The sequence below is a fragment of the Gadus macrocephalus genome, chromosome 6 (assembly GCF_031168955.1).
Source record: "Gadus macrocephalus chromosome 6, ASM3116895v1".
Taxonomy (NCBI): Eukaryota; Metazoa; Chordata; class Actinopteri; order Gadiformes; family Gadidae; genus Gadus; species Gadus macrocephalus.
Window position 1 is genome coordinate 16,836,429 of NC_082387.1, and position 18,564 is coordinate 16,854,992.

The window sequence follows — 18,564 nt, forward strand, 5'->3', positions numbered from 1 at the left end:
TGATTGATGGGAAAAAGAGGGTCTTTGCTCTAGAGGGGACAGAGGTAAAGGTGACATTCAGACCGTCGCCAGGGGTGGAGAATAAGGGGTGGAGAAGCGGATGCAGGGGGAACAGTCATAAACGGCAGACAGTGAGTAACCCAGGACATGCTCAGGCCCATTTGTGTGTGTTTGTGTGTGGTGTGTGTGTGTGTGTGTGTGTGTGACTCATTCATTTACCTTTCATTCTCAGGTTTCTATTCTATGTGAAGCTGATTGACAGGATGAGGGAATTCGTTTTTTTTTTCAGTTTTACAGATGTTTAGACATGACTAATGCCACAGATATGGGCGGCCTCGCTCTTTCTCTCTTGCTCTCTCTGCAACAAAAACGCACAAACATTAATTATTACATCAATAACATATGTTGTGTCATTTATGTCTTATTTTTTTCATAACAGTTGTAATATTAATGCATGTTTTTATCAGCCGCAGATAACTCATGTATTTAGTCACTGAATGTTTTTCGGTGTCTATTCTTGTCTTTGCATGGCAACAACGGCTGTTTAAGAACTGGCTTACAGTGCCGTTTCTTGTTGACCTTCATATGAACCTCTTTTGACTGATTTCAGAATCACAAATTCCCAGCATGCTACTCAAGAGCATCATTGAGATTTCCTTCTTTATTCTTTTCATTCTTTCCCCTTTGGTTTGTCTTTCACAACTCTTTTCGTTTTGTTGTTCAACTCATGCCCTTTTTTTCCCCTTTTAATTTTCTCAACCCAATTTTCATCTCTTCCCTCTGTGCCCCAAGAGGGGGGTCCTCCGAGTTATCCCCAAGCGGTCCCGGTTGGGGGTCCCGATGTCCCAGTTGGAGGTCCTGATGCTGATGTCAGTAGTGCTGGTGGTGGTGGTGGAGCCATGTGAACGGCATCGGCGGTTCACCCGATCCCGCCGCCAGACAGCGGCTCTCTGACGACCGCTCCGCCTCTCCTGTGTCCGTCTGTCCACTTTTTAATCGAGCAGGGAAAGAGCCGGCTGCAAACCGACACAGAAAGGTGGGCTGTGGGGTCCAAGAACTGTGTAGTTAGCACAGTCTGTACAGCTAAACTTTTTGTTTATTTTGACTGATTCTCCTGGAGCCTCTCTCGGCCAAACCCCCTTCAACTGTAACACACATGTCTGATCTATCTCGAAACATTTCAGCGTTTAGAACCGACATTTAAACAAAAGGACGGGCTGACTCCATAACACTACATGATTGCGAATGATCCCGCCGGAGCGCCTCGGATTGACATGGACGCCGCCCGGGCGCCTGCGTCTATCGGGGAGAATTAGCGAACCGCTTCTCCCTGTCGTACGGATCCCACTGCCTTTTCTTGCTCTTTCTTCCCCGACGCCGCCGAGGTATTTTTCTGCAAAAAAGCCCCCGGCCCTGCTCGGCCTCTCTGTCAGCGAGTGTCAGTGGTAATTATGACGGGCTCCTTGTCCACCAGCTCGTAAACCCTATCGCTGCTGGGCCCCGCGTCGGAGTGGCCCCCGTGTGGATGAATCCGGACCCTTTCATCCTGCTAGGTTCTGTTTGATGGTAATTGCTCCAATATCCTGAGCTGCAGGGATACATAGTGCTGACAAGTTGGTATTAGTGAAACATCCAGAGGGCTGTGCCGCTCGACGGTCCAGGCTGGCCCGTTGTCAGGGAGGCGTGAGTAATTATATGGTTACAGGGACGAACCAGATCACCGTGACCGATGACGTTGACGTCATGCGTTTTAAAAGATCATATATTATGAATGCTTTGTCACATGTATACACTCCCTCTCTGGCTCACACACGTCCAACACAGTCAGACGGACCCGCCCTCTCACACACGCCGCACACTCTCGCACACATAAGCAATACACACACTCTCACGCACACACACATACAGGCACACACACACACACACACACACACACACACACACACACACACACACACACACACACACACACACACACACAGATACAGAGAGACAGACCCGCCCTCGCACACACACACTCACGAGCAACACACACTCACACGCACACACACACACACACACAGATGTAGACATACCCGCCCTAACACACACACTCATACGCAACGCACACACACACACACACACACATGTACACACACTCGCACACAGACGCAAACACACACACAAACAGCAAAGACTTTCAACATATTAAAAAATATCTGAAACATTCCTGCATATTTTCACACGGCTCACAACCCCCGACCAGGGCTCGCCTGACGGGACAAACCATTGTAATCAGGCTGTCTGGTGGAGAGCAAATAAAGGCCATGGTTAAATCTCTGGCCGACCGACCCAATAGTTTAGCACGTGCGTATTAGGGCGGTGCAGACCTACTGTCAAGAGCAGCGCTGCACCTGGGCTGCACCGGGACTTAGCCTGAGGTCTGGGGGATCCATGGTAGTGCTGGCAGACCGGGCAGCCACCACCTCGCTTCTCACTGGTTCGTTTCACTGCTTTTGCTATTAGATCATGATTCACGAGGAGAGACAGAACGTGGACTTGGATGGGAGTGTCCTCCTCATGATTCAATCAGTGTTTTACTGGAATCGGAAGGCAATGTGTGGATGGTCCAGTGTTCTTTGGTGTGTGTGTGTGTGTGTGTGTGTTCGTGAGTGTGTGTCTGTACAAGGGTTAATTCTTCATCGCCTTGTAGTTATATGTTAATTACTATGTAGCCTTTAATGGTGAGTGTCTTTGCTTGTGTACTTTCTTTTAAATATATGGGCAGGTCAGTAATGCTAATTTATGTGTGTGTGTATGTGTATGTGTGAGAGCTTGCTTAGCGCCAGCTAGGATATGTTCTTTATTCTTCATATTACAAAAGACAAGCTAGGTAGACGAGGCGATAACAGTCGATAATGATCTCAGTCATTCTCAGGGGAGATATTAAAAACGTATACCCCGTGTGACGGTGTGGGAAATGCAATTACACACGTGTTTACATGATGTCTCAAGAATACATGTTCATACGAGTGCATTAATCATCCTTTGCGACAATATCTCAACTGATATTGGATATTAACCATCATTCTACTCACAGTGGTGAAGTTCTACGATTCCACGACGCAAGACACCTAACTGTTTTTTTTTTTTTTATTCACTTTATGTAGCTGTAGCTGCATAACAGCGTCCGCTAAATTGCTAAATACTATCAAAGATAATAAATCCAAATCAGTTTGGCGAGAGACCTTTGTGATGCAACATCCATCTCAAAACCGGCCTGAAATGTCAATGACACCGTATTTTCCCTTTGCAATTCTTGTTATCAGGTGTGTGTGTGTGTGTGTGTGTGTGTGTGTGTGTGTGTGTGTGTGTGTGTGTGTGTGTGGGGGCGGGGGGGGGGGATCTTAATTCGATCAGAGTCATAGAGTCCTCTTGGAAGCTTTGGATCTCGGCTCATCCCTTTATGAGTGGAATTACAAATGGGCTGATTAGAAAAGTTTCCATAATGGCAGTCAGAATTAGCAGGCTTAGCATACACTAATGCTATTGTCCCCTCATCAATGATGTATGGCTGAGCTCCTCCGTGGTGGCCTCTTCCTTTAGTACCACGCTCACCGGAGAGGGGGGGAGGGAAGAGAGATAAAGAGAGAGAGAGATAGAGATACAGAGAAGGAGAGGGAGAGAGAAAGAGAGGGGGAGAGGGATACACAAAGAGAGGGGCAGAGAGGGGGAAGCGATATAGAGAGACAGAATGGAAGAGATATGGAGAGTGAAAAGGAGAGCAAGAACGAAAGACAGAGTGAAAGAGATTAAATCACTCAGAAAAAGAGAGAGAAAAGGGGAGTGCAGTTTGAACAGGGAATCAAGTGGTATTAATGTGAGATTAATGTTCTCTGGCGCCTGGCGACAGGGCGACCCATTATTCCCCCCATTCGCTTTGAACAGGCCCCAACTATTAGCTTTGTCCCGGCCCTCCCAATCTATATCTCTCCTCTACACAAGAGTCATAAAGGGACAGCCACGCATCCATTTCTTCAGGGCAGCGGGGGGACTTCAAAGAGAGCGACGCCGCTCCTCCGTGGGGAACGCCTTGTGTGTTGCGCGCGCCGTGGCGCGGGATATCAAAGGGGGGTTTTCACATTCATTGCCATAATGAAAGAGCAGGGGCGAGCACAAAAGAGGACTTGATAGTTGCCCACCTCTCCTCTCTCTCTCACTCCCTCTCTCTCTCTCACTCTCTCCCCTAATCGTACGTAAGTATCACTGAGAGCTGCAGAGTGCCTCTCCAAAATGGCGCTCCGCCTCTCCCTCGCTCGCCCCTCGTCTGCGGGGGGTTGGCCCCCAACAGCACGGTTGGCATTAGCAAAGGGACAATGTGCTAATAATACCTATATCAGCAGTGTCCCCGTCTTTATTCACTTTTATTGCACCCATTCATAATACTCTCATAATGATGAGATGGAGCCCAGCCAGGGGACTTTTATTGTGTCACCTTTATTATTGCATGCTATGATTTGTCATTTGCTCCACCGCAGGTTCCTGTAATGAGGAAGTTAGTTTTCCCTTGGAAAAGGCATTAATGTGGAGTTTTTGGGGGGATTTGTATTTCTGATCATTAACCCTTTATTGGACAAGTTGAAGCAAGGCACGTAATGAGAACGAATGGAAACGGGCGGCTTGCTATTAAACAAATGAAGAAGTAACTCACACAGCGGTCATGGCTAATGTGGCGCTTGCGTTCACTAGGCACTCGTGTAAGTGCCCGACAACACACACATGCACACACACACCCGCGCAACGCATGCGCACGCACGCACACACGCACGCACGCACGCACGCACGCACGCACGCACGCACGCACGCACGCACGCACGCACGCACGCACGCACACACACACACACACACACACACACACACACACACACACACACACACACACACACACACACACACACACACACACACACACACACACACAGATAAACGCACACAAATACTCAGGCCTCTTTATAAAGTTAAGGTTGGAAGCCACATAAGTATGCAGCTGTAGTGAATGTCATTAGACCATAATGTGATAAAATATAGCCAGAAACAGTGCCTCACATAAACCCAGGGAAACAAATGTCTTTGTTACAGGACAGATTAACATTTGTAATACCCAGGCAAGGGGTGGTGTTGAGGTTAGTTTTTACCATAATGTTCCTTTATGCCTGCTCCATTATTGCCTTTGTGTGTGTGTGTGTGTGTGTGTGTGTGTGTGTGTGTGTGTGTGTGTGTGTGTGTGTGTGTGTGTGTGTGTGTGTGTGTGTGTGTGTGTGTGTGTGTGTGTGTGTGTGTGTGTGTGTGTGTGCGTGCGTGCGTGCGTGCGTGTAAGGTGGGGAGGGGCATCGTTAGGGATATTCTTACGGGGGAAGGGGGAGGAGAGGGGAGATGAGAGGTGAGGAGAGGAGAGGTGGATTAGGTATGAGAGGAGATGAGGATAAGAGAGGAAAGGGTAGGGTAGGAGAGGAGAGGAGAGGAGAAGAGGATAGGGTAGGGTAGGAGATGAGAAGAGAGAAGGAGAGGGTAGAAGAGGAGAGGAGAGAGAAGGAAATGAGGAGAGAGAATGAGAGGGTAGGAGAGGTGGACAAAGAGAAGAGTTGCAAGGCCCTTTTATAAAGCCGTTGCAACACCCTATTTTAGTATGATATGAGACAGCTGTTTTCACAAAAGTCTGATAGAGATAGAGAATATATTGTTCCTATTAATCCTTTATCAGTCGACAGTGCCTCCCAAATCTCAGAGGGCCAAGTCTATTTTGCCTGGATGTTCCCATAATTGGCGGAGAATATTTATTTTTGCAAAACTGACAAAAAGGGAGGAACATAGATTTGGCAAAGCTCCTATGTAATAAATGGAAAACAATATTTCACTATATTGTTCGCTGAGGGAAATGGTATAAACAGGTATTTCAACGGCAATATAAAAACCTGTTTAAATCTTAATTCTGTAAGGAACAGGGGACCTCATTCTCTGCACATTTCCACCGCTCAATTGTGCTGATGTTGCACTCAAAGCATGTCCTCTGTATAAAATACATTGTATTTCAACGTTAAAATCGTTTTAAATGTCCGTCCTGTGATAAATAGGAACAGCTCACGCTCCTTACATGGGTCGGCCTCTCTGTGGTTTTCTGAGCCCCCCCCACTCCTGTCCCCCCCCCCCCCCCCTCCCTGAAAACCCACCAACCACCCATCTGCTCTCTATAATTGGGATGCTGGGCAGGGTCTGATCCCGGCAGATACATCAGATCAGTGTTTGGCGTTAATATCGCCCCGTCGTTACCGCGGTGACCATCGTCCGTCTGAGGTGTCTCCACTGTGACGTGCCGCGACGGACCGCCCGGGACTCCTAAGTGCATCAACAGGGACAATAAGAGCTTTAATGTGAGGGGCATTTTCCATCCGAGACGTTAAGGGAGAAGTAGGGAGGGAGAAGGCGGGGGTTTGGGGTCGAGAGAGAGAGAGAGAGAGAGAGAGAGAGAGAGAGAGAGAGAGAGAGAGAGAGAGAGAGAGAGAGAGAGAGAGAGAGAGGCCGAGTGCAGAGCGCAGCATTAAATACTTTACAATTTAATAAAATGTAACACTTTGTATTCATTGGGTTGCACTTGCAACTGCTTGCATTGAGAGGGTAAGAGGTAAAAATGGTATGCAACTTGTGGAAATGTTTGGAGTGTGATGGTTTTGAAACTACTATCAATGACTTGACACAATCGATGAGTATTACATAAAATGTGAGTCATGCTGATGGCTGTGTTAGCCGTATGGCCTCAGTCATAGCTTTTCGCTTCGCTGGATGGATTATTCAGCAGAAGCAGAGTATACATCTTTTTTTCTGCTGTATATGCTAATGCTATCACACAGTCAACAAATATATAGTTAATAGAGATTGGTTGGGGTGTCTGGAAGCATAATTAAATTTCAAATGATGCTCATACTAGAAGCGAAGAGACTCAACTACTAGTGGATGATGTGATCAACATTGTTGGGTGGTAGTGCCATTGTATAATGTTGCATATAAACATATTCGGTTTTAAAGTGTTGATTTGAGGTCAGCCCGTAGGTATATTCCATTTCTACGAATAATTTGCTTTTGGATCAGAAATTGTGTTATTTATAGTTTTTTCTTTCCCTTTAAATCCTTGAAATTTCTGTTAATCTTCCCTATCTCTTCTTACTTGGCGATGTTATGAGGAATTGTAAGAACGTTGACACTTTTTCGTCTCTCCCCTTGTCTCGCGGCCTGTGTTTTACTCTCCGCCCTTCTCTGGAGTCGCACGGAACAGCCGTGCTTCCTCCAGCTTTAATGAGGCGCTGTTATGATAGCAGGCTAACGGAACGCGCGGCTAAAGAACAATAGCATAATCCATTGAACTGGCCGCTCAGGGCCGACAGCCCTGCTACCTAAAGCGGTCATCCTTAGCGCCTCACCTTGGGGTGACCCGTGTTCCGCGTTTGGGGTCTCCACGTGTTATTGTGAGGGGCTACAGTGGGACAGAATAAATCGTTTTTTACAGTCTATCAGCTTGTCCTAAAGATGTTTTTGTTTTTAGGAGGGGGCGGGGAGAAGATTTATATCAGAATAGAAAATCTGAAAAAACGTTTCTCTGGGTAACAGTATGCTATGGCAGTTATTGTTTGTGTGTGTATTGTGCATGAATGAAAGAGTGGGAGAAAGGAAAGACAGAATGAAAGAATAAAAGAAAGGAAGAGGGACAGAATGAAAGAATGAAAGAAAGAAAGAAAGAAAGAAAGAAAGAAAGAAAGAAAGAAAGACAGACAGACAGACAGACAGACAGACAGACAGACAGACAGACAGACAGACAGACAGACAGACAGACAGACAGACAGACAGACAGACAGACAGACAGACAGACAGACAGACAGAAAGGAAAGAAGAAAGTCAGAATGAAAGAAAGGCAGAACGGTTCAAAGGTTCAAATTCATTAAGTACACAATGTAGTGTGTGTGCGTGTTTGTGCATGTGCGCAAATGGTGTCGTCATCTAAGTCATTTCCATTCAGTCACTTTCGCATGGTGTTAACGTAGAGTCTGTGTTCCCATTGCTGTATCGCAGGCAAATATACAGGGCCAAATCTCTTAGTAACACCGTTGACGCTTACCTTTCCAGAATGTGTGAATGGGCCACGGGGAGGAATCGGGTCTGCTTCAGAACTAATCACGCCAGCCCCAGTGGTGTACTGGGGAGGGCCGGTTAACAAGGGGACCGGGGGACGTTTCCAAGACAGGGAAAAATGAAAGCAGTTGGGGGTACTTGCTTTCTACACAGTTGACCTGAATGGACTGGTAATACCAAGGGTTCATGTGTGTGTGTGTGTGTGTGTGTGTGTGTGTGTGTGTGTGTGTGTGTGTGTGTGTGTGTGTGTGTGTGTGTGTGTGTGTGTGTGTGTGTGTGTGTGTGTGTGTGTGTGTGTGTGTGTGCGCGCGCACGTTCAATGTATGCAATTGCATGAGTGAGTGTATGTGTGTGTGTGTGTGTATGTGTGTGTGTGTGTGTCTGTGAGTGTGAGTGTGAGTGTGAGTGTGTGTGTGTGTGTGTGTGTGTGTGTGTGTGTGTGTGTGTGTGTGTGTGTGTGTGTGTGTGTGTGTGCGCGCGCACGTTCAATGTATGCAATTGCATGAGTGAGTGTATGTGTGTGTGTGTGTGTATGTGTGTGTGTGTGTGTGTCTGTGTCTGTGTGTGAGTGTGAGTGTGAGTGTGAGTGTGAGTGTGAGTGTGTGTGTGTGTGTGTGTGTGTGTGTGTGTGTGTGTGTGTGTGTGTGTGTGTGTGTGTGTGTGTGTGAGGGGCTTTTGCCTTGATTCGAATGATGGAGCACAGCAGGAGTGGAATGCAGTCATGGCTGTAAAATGGATGGGAAAACAACCACATCCAGTGACCTGCAAACTGACCTCTCCCACCTCTTTGCCCCTGTGTTAGCTCAGCAGATCCACCTTCATGTGTGGCTGTGTGAGTATGTGTGTGAGTGTGCATATGTGTGTGAGTGTGCGTATGTCTGCGAGTTCTGGGGTGTGTGTGTCTATAGGTTGCAAGCCTGTAGATTGCAAAATATAGCCAGCATTAATAACAGTAGAAATAAATAAAATGATTACTTTTAATTTAAATGCCCACATTTATTTATTTATTGGTGGTAGCATATGGTCATTAAAGGCATTAGGTACAAAATATGTTTTTAACTAATTAGTTATTTGTTAAGTTATTTAAAAAAATCTATAGTCAACACATATGTAAACGCTCTTTCTCCTTACCTCTCGCAGAGACCATACATGATGTGTCATCATTTGAGAAGAACGTTAAGCCTATAGTTCATGGTTGTCCAGAGACGGGGGTCTGTGACGTGGTACAACAACGGGCTGTCTCCTCCGGTTCACTCAGCTTTACTATTCTCCACTGCAGAGCGTCTGGGCGTTGGAACGGCGCCTCGAACCCCCGTCAATCTGCTCCGCTCTGCCCGCAACAGGCTGCATTGTCAAAGCACCCTTGGCTGCTTCATCATTCTTATACCAATCACACCGTAAAACAACGGGTTTAGTCTTCGACAGTTGTCGTCTTGATGGCTTTCAGTCACTTGATCGAGATTTCTATACTAGAAAAACCTGAGAAAATTATGCGAATGGTTGTATGCCATTTGTTGCAATAATGAATTTCAAAGAGAGAAATAAACAGAGAGAGGGAGGGATGACTGAGTCTTAGGAGAGAGAGAGAGAGAGAGAGAGAGAGAGAGAGAGAGAGAGAGAGAGAGAGAGAGAGAGAGAGAGAGACGATGTCCGGTCCCATGGTACACCGTGTGTCCGTTCGCGATGTAATTAAATCTCCTGCGCGTAGGCTATAGCCTAGGTTACTTATCAGCCGTATCGTCCGACGGTGGTGCGTAACCGGTCTCCGTTCTGCAAACTCTTCTCGGGCGCGTTCGCGCTATACCTCACGGTAATTGAATTAGCTGAGTTTAGGGAGAGGGCGGGGCTTCGCTCTGTTCGAGTGACGCCCATTTCCATTTCAAACCAATGGGACTATCCCCCCGCTCCGCTGTAACCGAACCCACTCGGGCAGTCGGCAGTCTGACTCGCCTTCGGTATCACCTTCTTGCGCCCCGCCGTTCGGTTTCCCAAACATCAGAGGAGGAGGAGGGGGGGGATAACGCTATCTACATGGAGATGTTTGCTTCTTCTTCTGTTTTTTCTCCCTCTGCTCCGCATCATGGCCAGCTATATATGAGGAGGATTCCCCTGTAATGCTGGCATTTAGGTTCGAGGGAATAAACAAGCGTCCCCTTCTGTCGAGCAGCAGCAGAGGACCCAGGCTGGCTGTCCGCTCCGGCCCGAGGACTCCTCCCCGCCACGACCGTGACACTTCCACCACATCGCCGTGAAGGATAGCAAGCCTTTTTTCCCCCGCCAGTCAGCGTGTGAACGTTGGGACAGAAGGATCAAGGTTTCCACGTCGCTCACCCCCCCATCCATTCCGATGCCGGCGGGGACTGAGTAGGTGGCTTTGAAAAGTTGCCTGGCGAACGGGGACATCTGACGTAGGACACCAAAAGGCGTCATTGGACACGTTCAGCCTTTTTTTTCTCCTAATACGTCTTGAGGTTGATCTCCACGTTGTCTATTGGAGAGGGCGACCCCCTTTTGCCACAGACTGCGTCCGACTCTACGCATAAACGAGGGCGCAATAACGGCTGTTTTGCGCATTGTTTTCTGTGTTTCCGAACACTGCTTTCGACAGTGTTTGTGTGTTTGTGGAAGATTTTTTTATATTGATCAGTAGGACCATCAGCGGACCTGTCACCAGTGACGTCCCGCGCAACACATGCGTCCCTGCGAGTCTCGGACCTACACCTCTTAACAGTTGATACTCTACAAAAAATAGACACAGCGATACGTTGATGCTTTTTCAACATTGAACTGCTTTTTTTTGTACCACTGTTATTAACAAGTGTCCACACCAAAAGTGCCCCCATCGGATGAACACTGACGCGCATTTCTCTCCGCGCCTTCTATGTTGTGTCTTTTTTTCTCGAACTGCTCCAGAAACCACACGACCACATGTGCCTGAGGCACGTCACCCGTCCCACCTGAAGCGTCCCTGAAAGCCCGATCCACCTACTGACCGCGCTTCGCAAGCCGAGATTGAAGAGGAATACGTGGCGTGAAGTTTTCCGGCTGTAGTGATGCTGCAAGTGGAAATGGTCCTCTTCGTGTGCCTGGTGATGTGGATGTGTGTATTTAGCCAGGAGCCGAGCTCCAAAGTGGTGGCCGACCGCTATGCCGTCTTCTGGAACAGGACCAACCCGAGGTAAGCGTCTCCGAGAGCGGATGGATGCACCGCGGTCCGCGGTGCATGTGTTTCGGTTCCACACATCTGCATTGAACTCTAGTCGCAGATTTGATGGAGCGAACCTTTCTTTTATTCGCTCTTCGTTCCCGCGGTTCAGGGGGCTGTAGGCAACAACGCCGGAGACACCAGGGTTTTCCATGTTTTTTTATTATATTTATATAGGCCGGTGCCTGCTCGTAATTAGGTGTTTCCACTAATAGAGTTGGATTTAAATGATTCGTGACCAAAACGATAACGACGGCGCACTCTCTTTTAAAACTAGAAATGACCTTACAATTGTGCGCGTCGTCGTGTTGGGAATGGGTCACGAACGGTGCTCCTCTGTCTCTGTTTATCCTCAGTCAATATTAACCCGAACATTTTGCATGTCAACTTTGTGAGTCCACATAAGTCCTGAACACATTGTATTTATAAAGGCGTAAACGAAAAGGAACAAGAAGAACACTATTAAACGTCTACACTGTGTGAATGGAATAGGCTATATCCAAAATAATAGTAGCACTATATCTTTTTGTAACTTTTTAAATGTTACATCAAATTCAAAAGTTTAAATGAAAGCCTAAAGCATAGGAACATAAAATAAGGGTTTGGTTGATCGCTCGGCCCAACAGAGAGAGTACAGCCGCCTGGCAGTGAGGGCCCTCGCCTTCTGTGCAGGACCCTATATAGTTCTCCCCGCCGAACTTCTGAGCCCTAAGGATAAAGGAAACTAAACATGTCGAAGAATATAGCAAACAATTATTTGATGAAACATGGTATGTTTTAGCATTGGCCCTGTGTCATTGCATTTTGGTAATGTAGGCCTAATTGTTATTTTTTGAATATTAAAATTTAAACAACGTCTCAACATGGGCCAACTTTAATTTGAACGGTTGTAGGTCCGTACAAGCAGCACACACTTCTATCTCGCTATGTCTTTATTTAACTTGAAGTGTTTTAAATATAAAAGGTGTGTAGCCTGTGAGGTAGTGTTACTGTCTGTCTGGGCTGTTTGTCAAACTTAAGTCAAGGCTGTAAAAGGTAGAGCCTTCACTTCTGACTAAACCCTATTTACGCCCTCTTTTTTGTGATCCAACAAATGGTTGATTTGCAGTCTGTTATGCCAACTCCAGCAGTATTCAAAGTTCATTTTTCCACTGCGGACTTTAGTTTGAGTCTTACTTTGAGATTCAGTCAAGTGTCGTATTCGCAACAAATGACCCAATTACGATATGGATCTGATGCAACTCAGTTATTGTTCACGAATAACGATCCTCGTATAGGCTACATGTTAACTTTTACTGGATAATTTCCCCCTGACTTTACACTGGAATGCAGTAAATGCAATATATATTTTTTTCTGATTCTATATTCGGAGTGGTGTAGTTAAATATCATAAAGGGACAATCTTAATACAATATATTAAAGTGTGAACTGGGGTGGGAAAATATACATTTAAATCCACTATTATAAGTTGTATAGAGGCCTGCCTCCCCATAAATTGGACAGCCTCAAACCATATTCCAACAAAACATCTATTTGTTTTGGGAGAATATTATTTGCTGCCAAGAGCAGAACGTTGACTTAAAAAGGTGCTTATGGGCTCCACAAGTTCATCTGCAAACCCATGTGGTCCACTAACACAACTCTGCTGTAGAGAGAAAAGTCCCCTCGGTCTTGATAACTGTTGGCCGCTCTCAGCTATCCTTCACTGGACTGCCAACTTGTTTGTTGAATCCTCTCCATCCTCCGCTCACCCACCGAATGTACACAAAGCTATTAATTGTAAAAGCTGACTTTGCTGCACAACTATTTATATTCAGTTTGAAGTTTGAGAAAACAAGGCTTATTGCTTGAAGCAATTAGTGGTCGAGGGCTTTGGACCGTAGGGCAGAACGCATGTAGCCTACTCTGTTAATGTCCCGGGCCGGTCTAACAGGGGGTGTAGATTCTCGGGGCTGATATAGCCATAGACCATGACTATTGTGGTCTGGCTCTCTGGTCCGGTTGCTTATTTATGTGCTGCTACTTTTTTATTTTCTATACAGGCTCACACAAAATCGAGCTTAATCCTGATGTGTTGTTTCCCTGATAGACACACTTTCTTTACACTGCACGTTTCATTCTTTCTCAATGTCTTTTTCCCGTCAAACGTTTTGATTTGACTGGCGGCGGAGTTAATTTGATTCCTTCCAGATGTTCTGACAAGTTTTCCGTAGTTGTAGGTGAGAGAAAGGCAGTATTGAAAAAAATAAAAAGAAGTAGGGAGAAGTTTCAATAAATCTACTGTTAATCTCCGAGCCCCATACACACTGGAAGCGACAGGCGACAGAGCAGCAGTAAAAAGAAAACTATAATAGCGTATACTAGCTGCTTCTTCTGTCGCTTCCTTCTGTTTCTCGGTGAAATATGGGACCGATAGCGAGCGTTACAGAGACTAGGCTCAGAGACCTTCACTAGCCCGGGGAAGGGAAACTGGTTTCCTCAGAGGCAGTTGAGAGACTCCGCTCTGCTTCGTACTTAGGCTTAGGCTTCTGTTTGGCAGAAGCCAAACAGGTAACGTTGCATTGCATTGAATTGATGGCGAGAAAATGAAAAAACGCGGAACAGACATGTGATAAGGCGGTGACTCGGTGTTTTGGAAAGTCCCTTTATTTATGCACATATGAGGATACCTGGCGTTGTCACGCTATTTGCATAGCAGCCCGAGATCGGTCACACAGGGTTCGGCCAGGGCTGTAGCTTGTTTCTTTTATTTTTTTCTGCTTTGCCTGAGAGTCCCATGGACTGAATTACACCGGCCGAGGTTTGTTCCAAAATTGGTTGTCTGGTATTACAAAACAAAACCAAACGCCAGACTAAAATAACTGCCATAAAGTGTAGTCAAAAGTTGATGATTTGAAGCTGACAAAACGTCATAGAGTTTCATGTTGAAGGCCGTTGTGGTGGTGTTGTTGGCTGGGATTCTAGTTGAATGTATTTGATATTTGGAAAAAATAAACACAGATAGCTTTTGTATTTTATTGAAATCATTTTCACATTGAGCAAAGAAACTTCTTGTGATAAGCTCCTCTAAAATTCAGACATGCTATTTTCAATAGTTCCAAAGTGTAAGTTGAACGTAACCTGTAACCTTTTGCAACAACAGAACATTTCTCTTGGGTTTCTGAATGTTTGGTTGTTGTGGTGGCTCCATGAGGGGATTTCCTCGCTCCGAAGACCAGAACAGTAGGCTACAGTAGACATTTGTCGAATTGCAGAGAAACTGTGTCAAACGCTTTACTACATTGCTTGTTTAAGCATATAAATAGGTTAATGCTTTATTGCGTCTTAAAGACTTAGCTGAGTCTTTCTCTCTCTTTTCTTACTTATGTATTTATTCTAAAGAGGACTCAGACAGCTACCCTAATGACTTTCTTCCGCCGTACTACCAGAGAGATCCCATTTCCTTTCATTCTCTCTCTTTCCTGCTCTCTCTCCCTTAACTACACCTCTCGTTCCCCCTCTCCCTCTCCCTCACTTACCTCCCTCTCAGCTGGCAGGGCCCCGAAAATGAAATGAATGAAATACATTCGATATTTCAGAAGCACCACGGCGGCTCCACGGCTGTCGCTGGAGAGAGAGTGAGAGAGAGAGAGAGAGACGGTCCGCGGGTCAGTCGCGCTGTACGGAGCTGGTGTGTGTGTGTGTGTGTGTGTGTGTGTGGGGGGGGGGGGAAGCCAGAGGTCAACACGTATACGCCTTGCAAAGCATAACCAAGCGGAAAGTCAGATCAGGTCTGAGAGAAGGTGCACAGGACAACCCTGCTTCTTAAAGTCCGGGGTGTTAAAAAAAAGCGAACACAACAACAACAACAACCGGAGAAACCTGCTTCTGGGGTCATTGAAATGTGCCGCTGCGCTGTAGAGCCACACCAGAGAGGAGCTCTCGCTGTAGGCTGAGGGGAGCTCAGACAGAGGGATGGTCAGGCCCTATCTGTTGGCCTGCCCCGCTCCACCATAAGCCCTGATATTGCACTGGGCTCTGCCTCTTCGTGCGTGTCCGTACGTGGGCTGCGATAGTGTCGCGTCACTGCTCTGCGAGGTTCGCTCTCCATTGTCAAGCCTCTCTCTCTCTCTCTCTCTCTCTCTCTCTCTCTCTCTCTCTCTCTCTCTCTCTCTCTCTCTCTCTCTCTCTCTCTCTCTCTATACCTCGTTTTCTTTGTCTTTGCTTGCCTGTGTGTGTGCGTGTGCGTTTGTGTGTACATACGTGTGTGTGTGTGTTTGTTGTGGGTGTGTGTGGGTGTGTGCATGTGCGCTATGTGAAGAATGAGACACTAAGGTCACGGAGGGCTTGTTCCATTGCCTTAAAACTCATAGAAAGCAACATAATTACATCTTTCTCCCCTGGACCTCTCATTACCTGTCACTGACCAGCCGAACGTGAAACACTGTCTTGTCACTTTTGTGTGAGTGAGAGAGTGGGTGTTGGTGTGTAGAGGGTAGTTATTGTATAGAGAGTTATTTTGTAAGTTTGTGTTTGTGTGTAATTTGTTTGTGTGTCAGCGAGAGTTTTTTCGGCGGTATGTGTAAGTGTGTGTGCGAGAGATCGTTTCTTTGTGTGTCTATGTGTGCGTGCGTCTGTAGAGTCATACGTGTGTGCCGACTGCACTCTGAATGACCAGAAGATATTTTGAGCCTGTCTCCTTTCCTGGCGTATTAAGACAAATTTCGATATTAAATCCTACATTTGGATGGAATTATATACTCTGCCATGGCACACCATTTATACCCATGTGCACATGTAGGGGTGAAAGTATAGGCTGTCCTTATTTAAAGCCCATTCAATTTCTTATTCGGCTTACTAATTTGGCCTTTTTCCTTCCAAGTCTAATGCATACCATTCTGTCTCCGTCTTGTTTCCTTTTCCCTGATGCGCCTGGAGTGGTGTTTTACTCTCTCTCTCTCGCTCTCGCTCTCGCTCTCTCTCTCTCTCTCTCTCTCTCTCTCTCTCTCTCTCTCTCTCTCTCGCTCTCTCTCTCTTTCAATGTCTCTCTTTCTGAGTGCTGATTAGTTCTCTTTAATGACCCCTAGCTCTGTCGTCCTTTTGTGCCTGCGGTGCTGGCGAAAGCCTGTCCACCAAACTGAGGCACAGGGAACAAGACATAGAAAGAGAGAGAGAGAGAGAGAGAGAGAGAGCAAGAGAGAGGCAGAGAGAGGCAGAGAAAGAGAGAGAGAGAGAGAGAGAGAGAGAGCAAGAGAGAGGCAGAGAGAGGCAGAGAAAGAGAGAGAGAGAGAGAGAGAATGTGGAAGGTAGAAAAAAACGAATGAAATAGGGTTTTACCTTATAAGTCCTTTCTGATCTGAAATATGTTCATACTATATTCTTATAATTTATCGTTCAACATTTTATGATATATACACACATGCACATATTTATTCTATTAAGCAGAGAATGAGCTCAGCAGGCAGTAGTCAATGTTTAGTCAATGCGCTTGGTGGAGCAGCTGTTCTCCAGTGTGGTGTGAAAGAGGTGGAGGTCTCTTGGCCGTGACCCTGCTGGAGCTGCTGTGAGGCGGACAGAGACGGCCCTGTCACCGGGGCCGTCTGGTGGTCAGGCTCGGGCACTCGCTCTTCATTTGGTTAATTTGAGAAAAATAAATCATTATCCAAAAAAATAAAGAACAAATATAGATTTTCTCCATATACATTTTTATTTGTATATTAAAGAACGCATGAATACTTAATTTAACCGAAAATAAATATTGTTTTAAATTCCTGTGCCATTTTTAACAGCTATTTTTGCTTCCTTCGCCGGATTACCGACGCAACAAACGATTTTATGTGCAAAGATAAATGTCAACCAAGGTACCACAAAGTAAAACGAGACTTGTTCAAACATGGGGATAAAAATCATTTATTTTTCTCCTTTTCAATTAAAAACAAACGGCACACATTGAATAGCCTTTTCTACTCCCATACATACATGTGCTGCCCATCGATGGCGCCGTTTTTCTGTGTTTCTTTCCGCTTGCAGCGTAATCACCCCAAGGTCAGCCAGAGTACTGAACCACCACTATCAGCCCACAGATCTGTCTCCCTATCCCCTCTCGTCCAAACCCCTGGATTGGGTAGCGGCGTGCTCTATTACTCTAACTTGGAAACATTATAAAGTATTAACCAGCCTTTCTAGCCCCCACACATGCTATAGCTGCCCCCACGACACCCGACTTCTATAACGGTCTGCCGTGAGAATAACAATATACATTTTTATGTGTTTGTCGGTTCTGGTGACTAATATTGACTCTGGGCCCCCTGTGTGTCAGCTTTCATGGGATGGGGGGGAAGTTTGAGTTTAACATGCCTTTTGTATTTCCTTAAGGTCTTTTTTATGTCTTCCTCTGAACCTACTCTGAGCAGAGTTCTCGTGAGAACGGGTCTCGCTGTCCGAGTGTGTGTCTTTTAGGGGCCACGGAGTGAACCACAACCCTTTGTTAATGAGAGCGCAGAGTCCATGTATCCAGTTGGCTCTGTTTAGCAAAAAAATCCTCTGCTATTTTTCCAGAACGAAACAAAGCTATTGCTATTTTTGGTCCGCATCTAGCTCTGTTTCATAGCCAACTCCAATGAAATGTAATGAGATAGCGATTAACGTTTGAGCGTAGAATATCCCCTTCTCTCATCAACCCCAACCCCTTCACCCGAACCCTTTGGAGGGAAACACAAGAGCCGGCGGTACGATAAGTGTTGGGACGTCAATCAGGGGCTCTCTCCAGCGCTCAAAATGTAAAAAAAAAAAAAGGAAAAAGATTGCTGCTGAAAATGGCGCTACCATAGCCATTTTCTCCTCTGTAAGATGGAGGCTTGGAAGCAGCTGTTACTGTAGTAATGCCTGGTGCATCTATCACCCCTGACCAGAACGGGGCGCTAGTGCTACCGAGCGCTTAAGCCTGGTAGCCTCCCGTGCCCTCACGCTCTCTTCTGTCAGCGGGCGTTCACGAGCGTACCGTTAAACCCAGAGCCATATCCACGCCACTGACTCAAACCAGCTCCTTCTGTTTTGACCTTGTTCAACGTATTTATCGTCAACGTCATGCTGTAATCACAGGGCCATGTTTGAATGTGCATTTACACACAGTGCTTACGGTGACTGATAGGCTTTTCACAAAATATCTTTGAGTTTTTCTTGCTTGTCTTTTTTTTTTGTTTTTTTTTGCTGTTCAACTGGAA

The 18,564-nt window shown here is 46.1% G+C and overlaps 1 protein-coding gene across 2 annotated transcripts in view; it reads left to right on the top strand.

The window, feature by feature from the left end:
- Window positions 1-9,965: 9,965 nt before the first annotated feature.
- Window positions 9,966-18,564, top strand: part of efna5b (ephrin-A5b) — a 62,816-nt gene continuing 54,217 nt past the window's right edge. The window contains exon 1 of one of the 2 annotated variants that reach the window (XM_060054591.1): window positions 9,966-11,335. In XM_060054591.1, the coding sequence (XP_059910574.1) occupies window positions 11,211-11,335 (125 nt within the window). In that variant the 5' untranslated portion in view covers window positions 9,966-11,210. The remainder of the gene's footprint in view (window positions 11,336-18,564) is intronic. The other variant, XM_060054590.1, reaches the window with a different exon arrangement.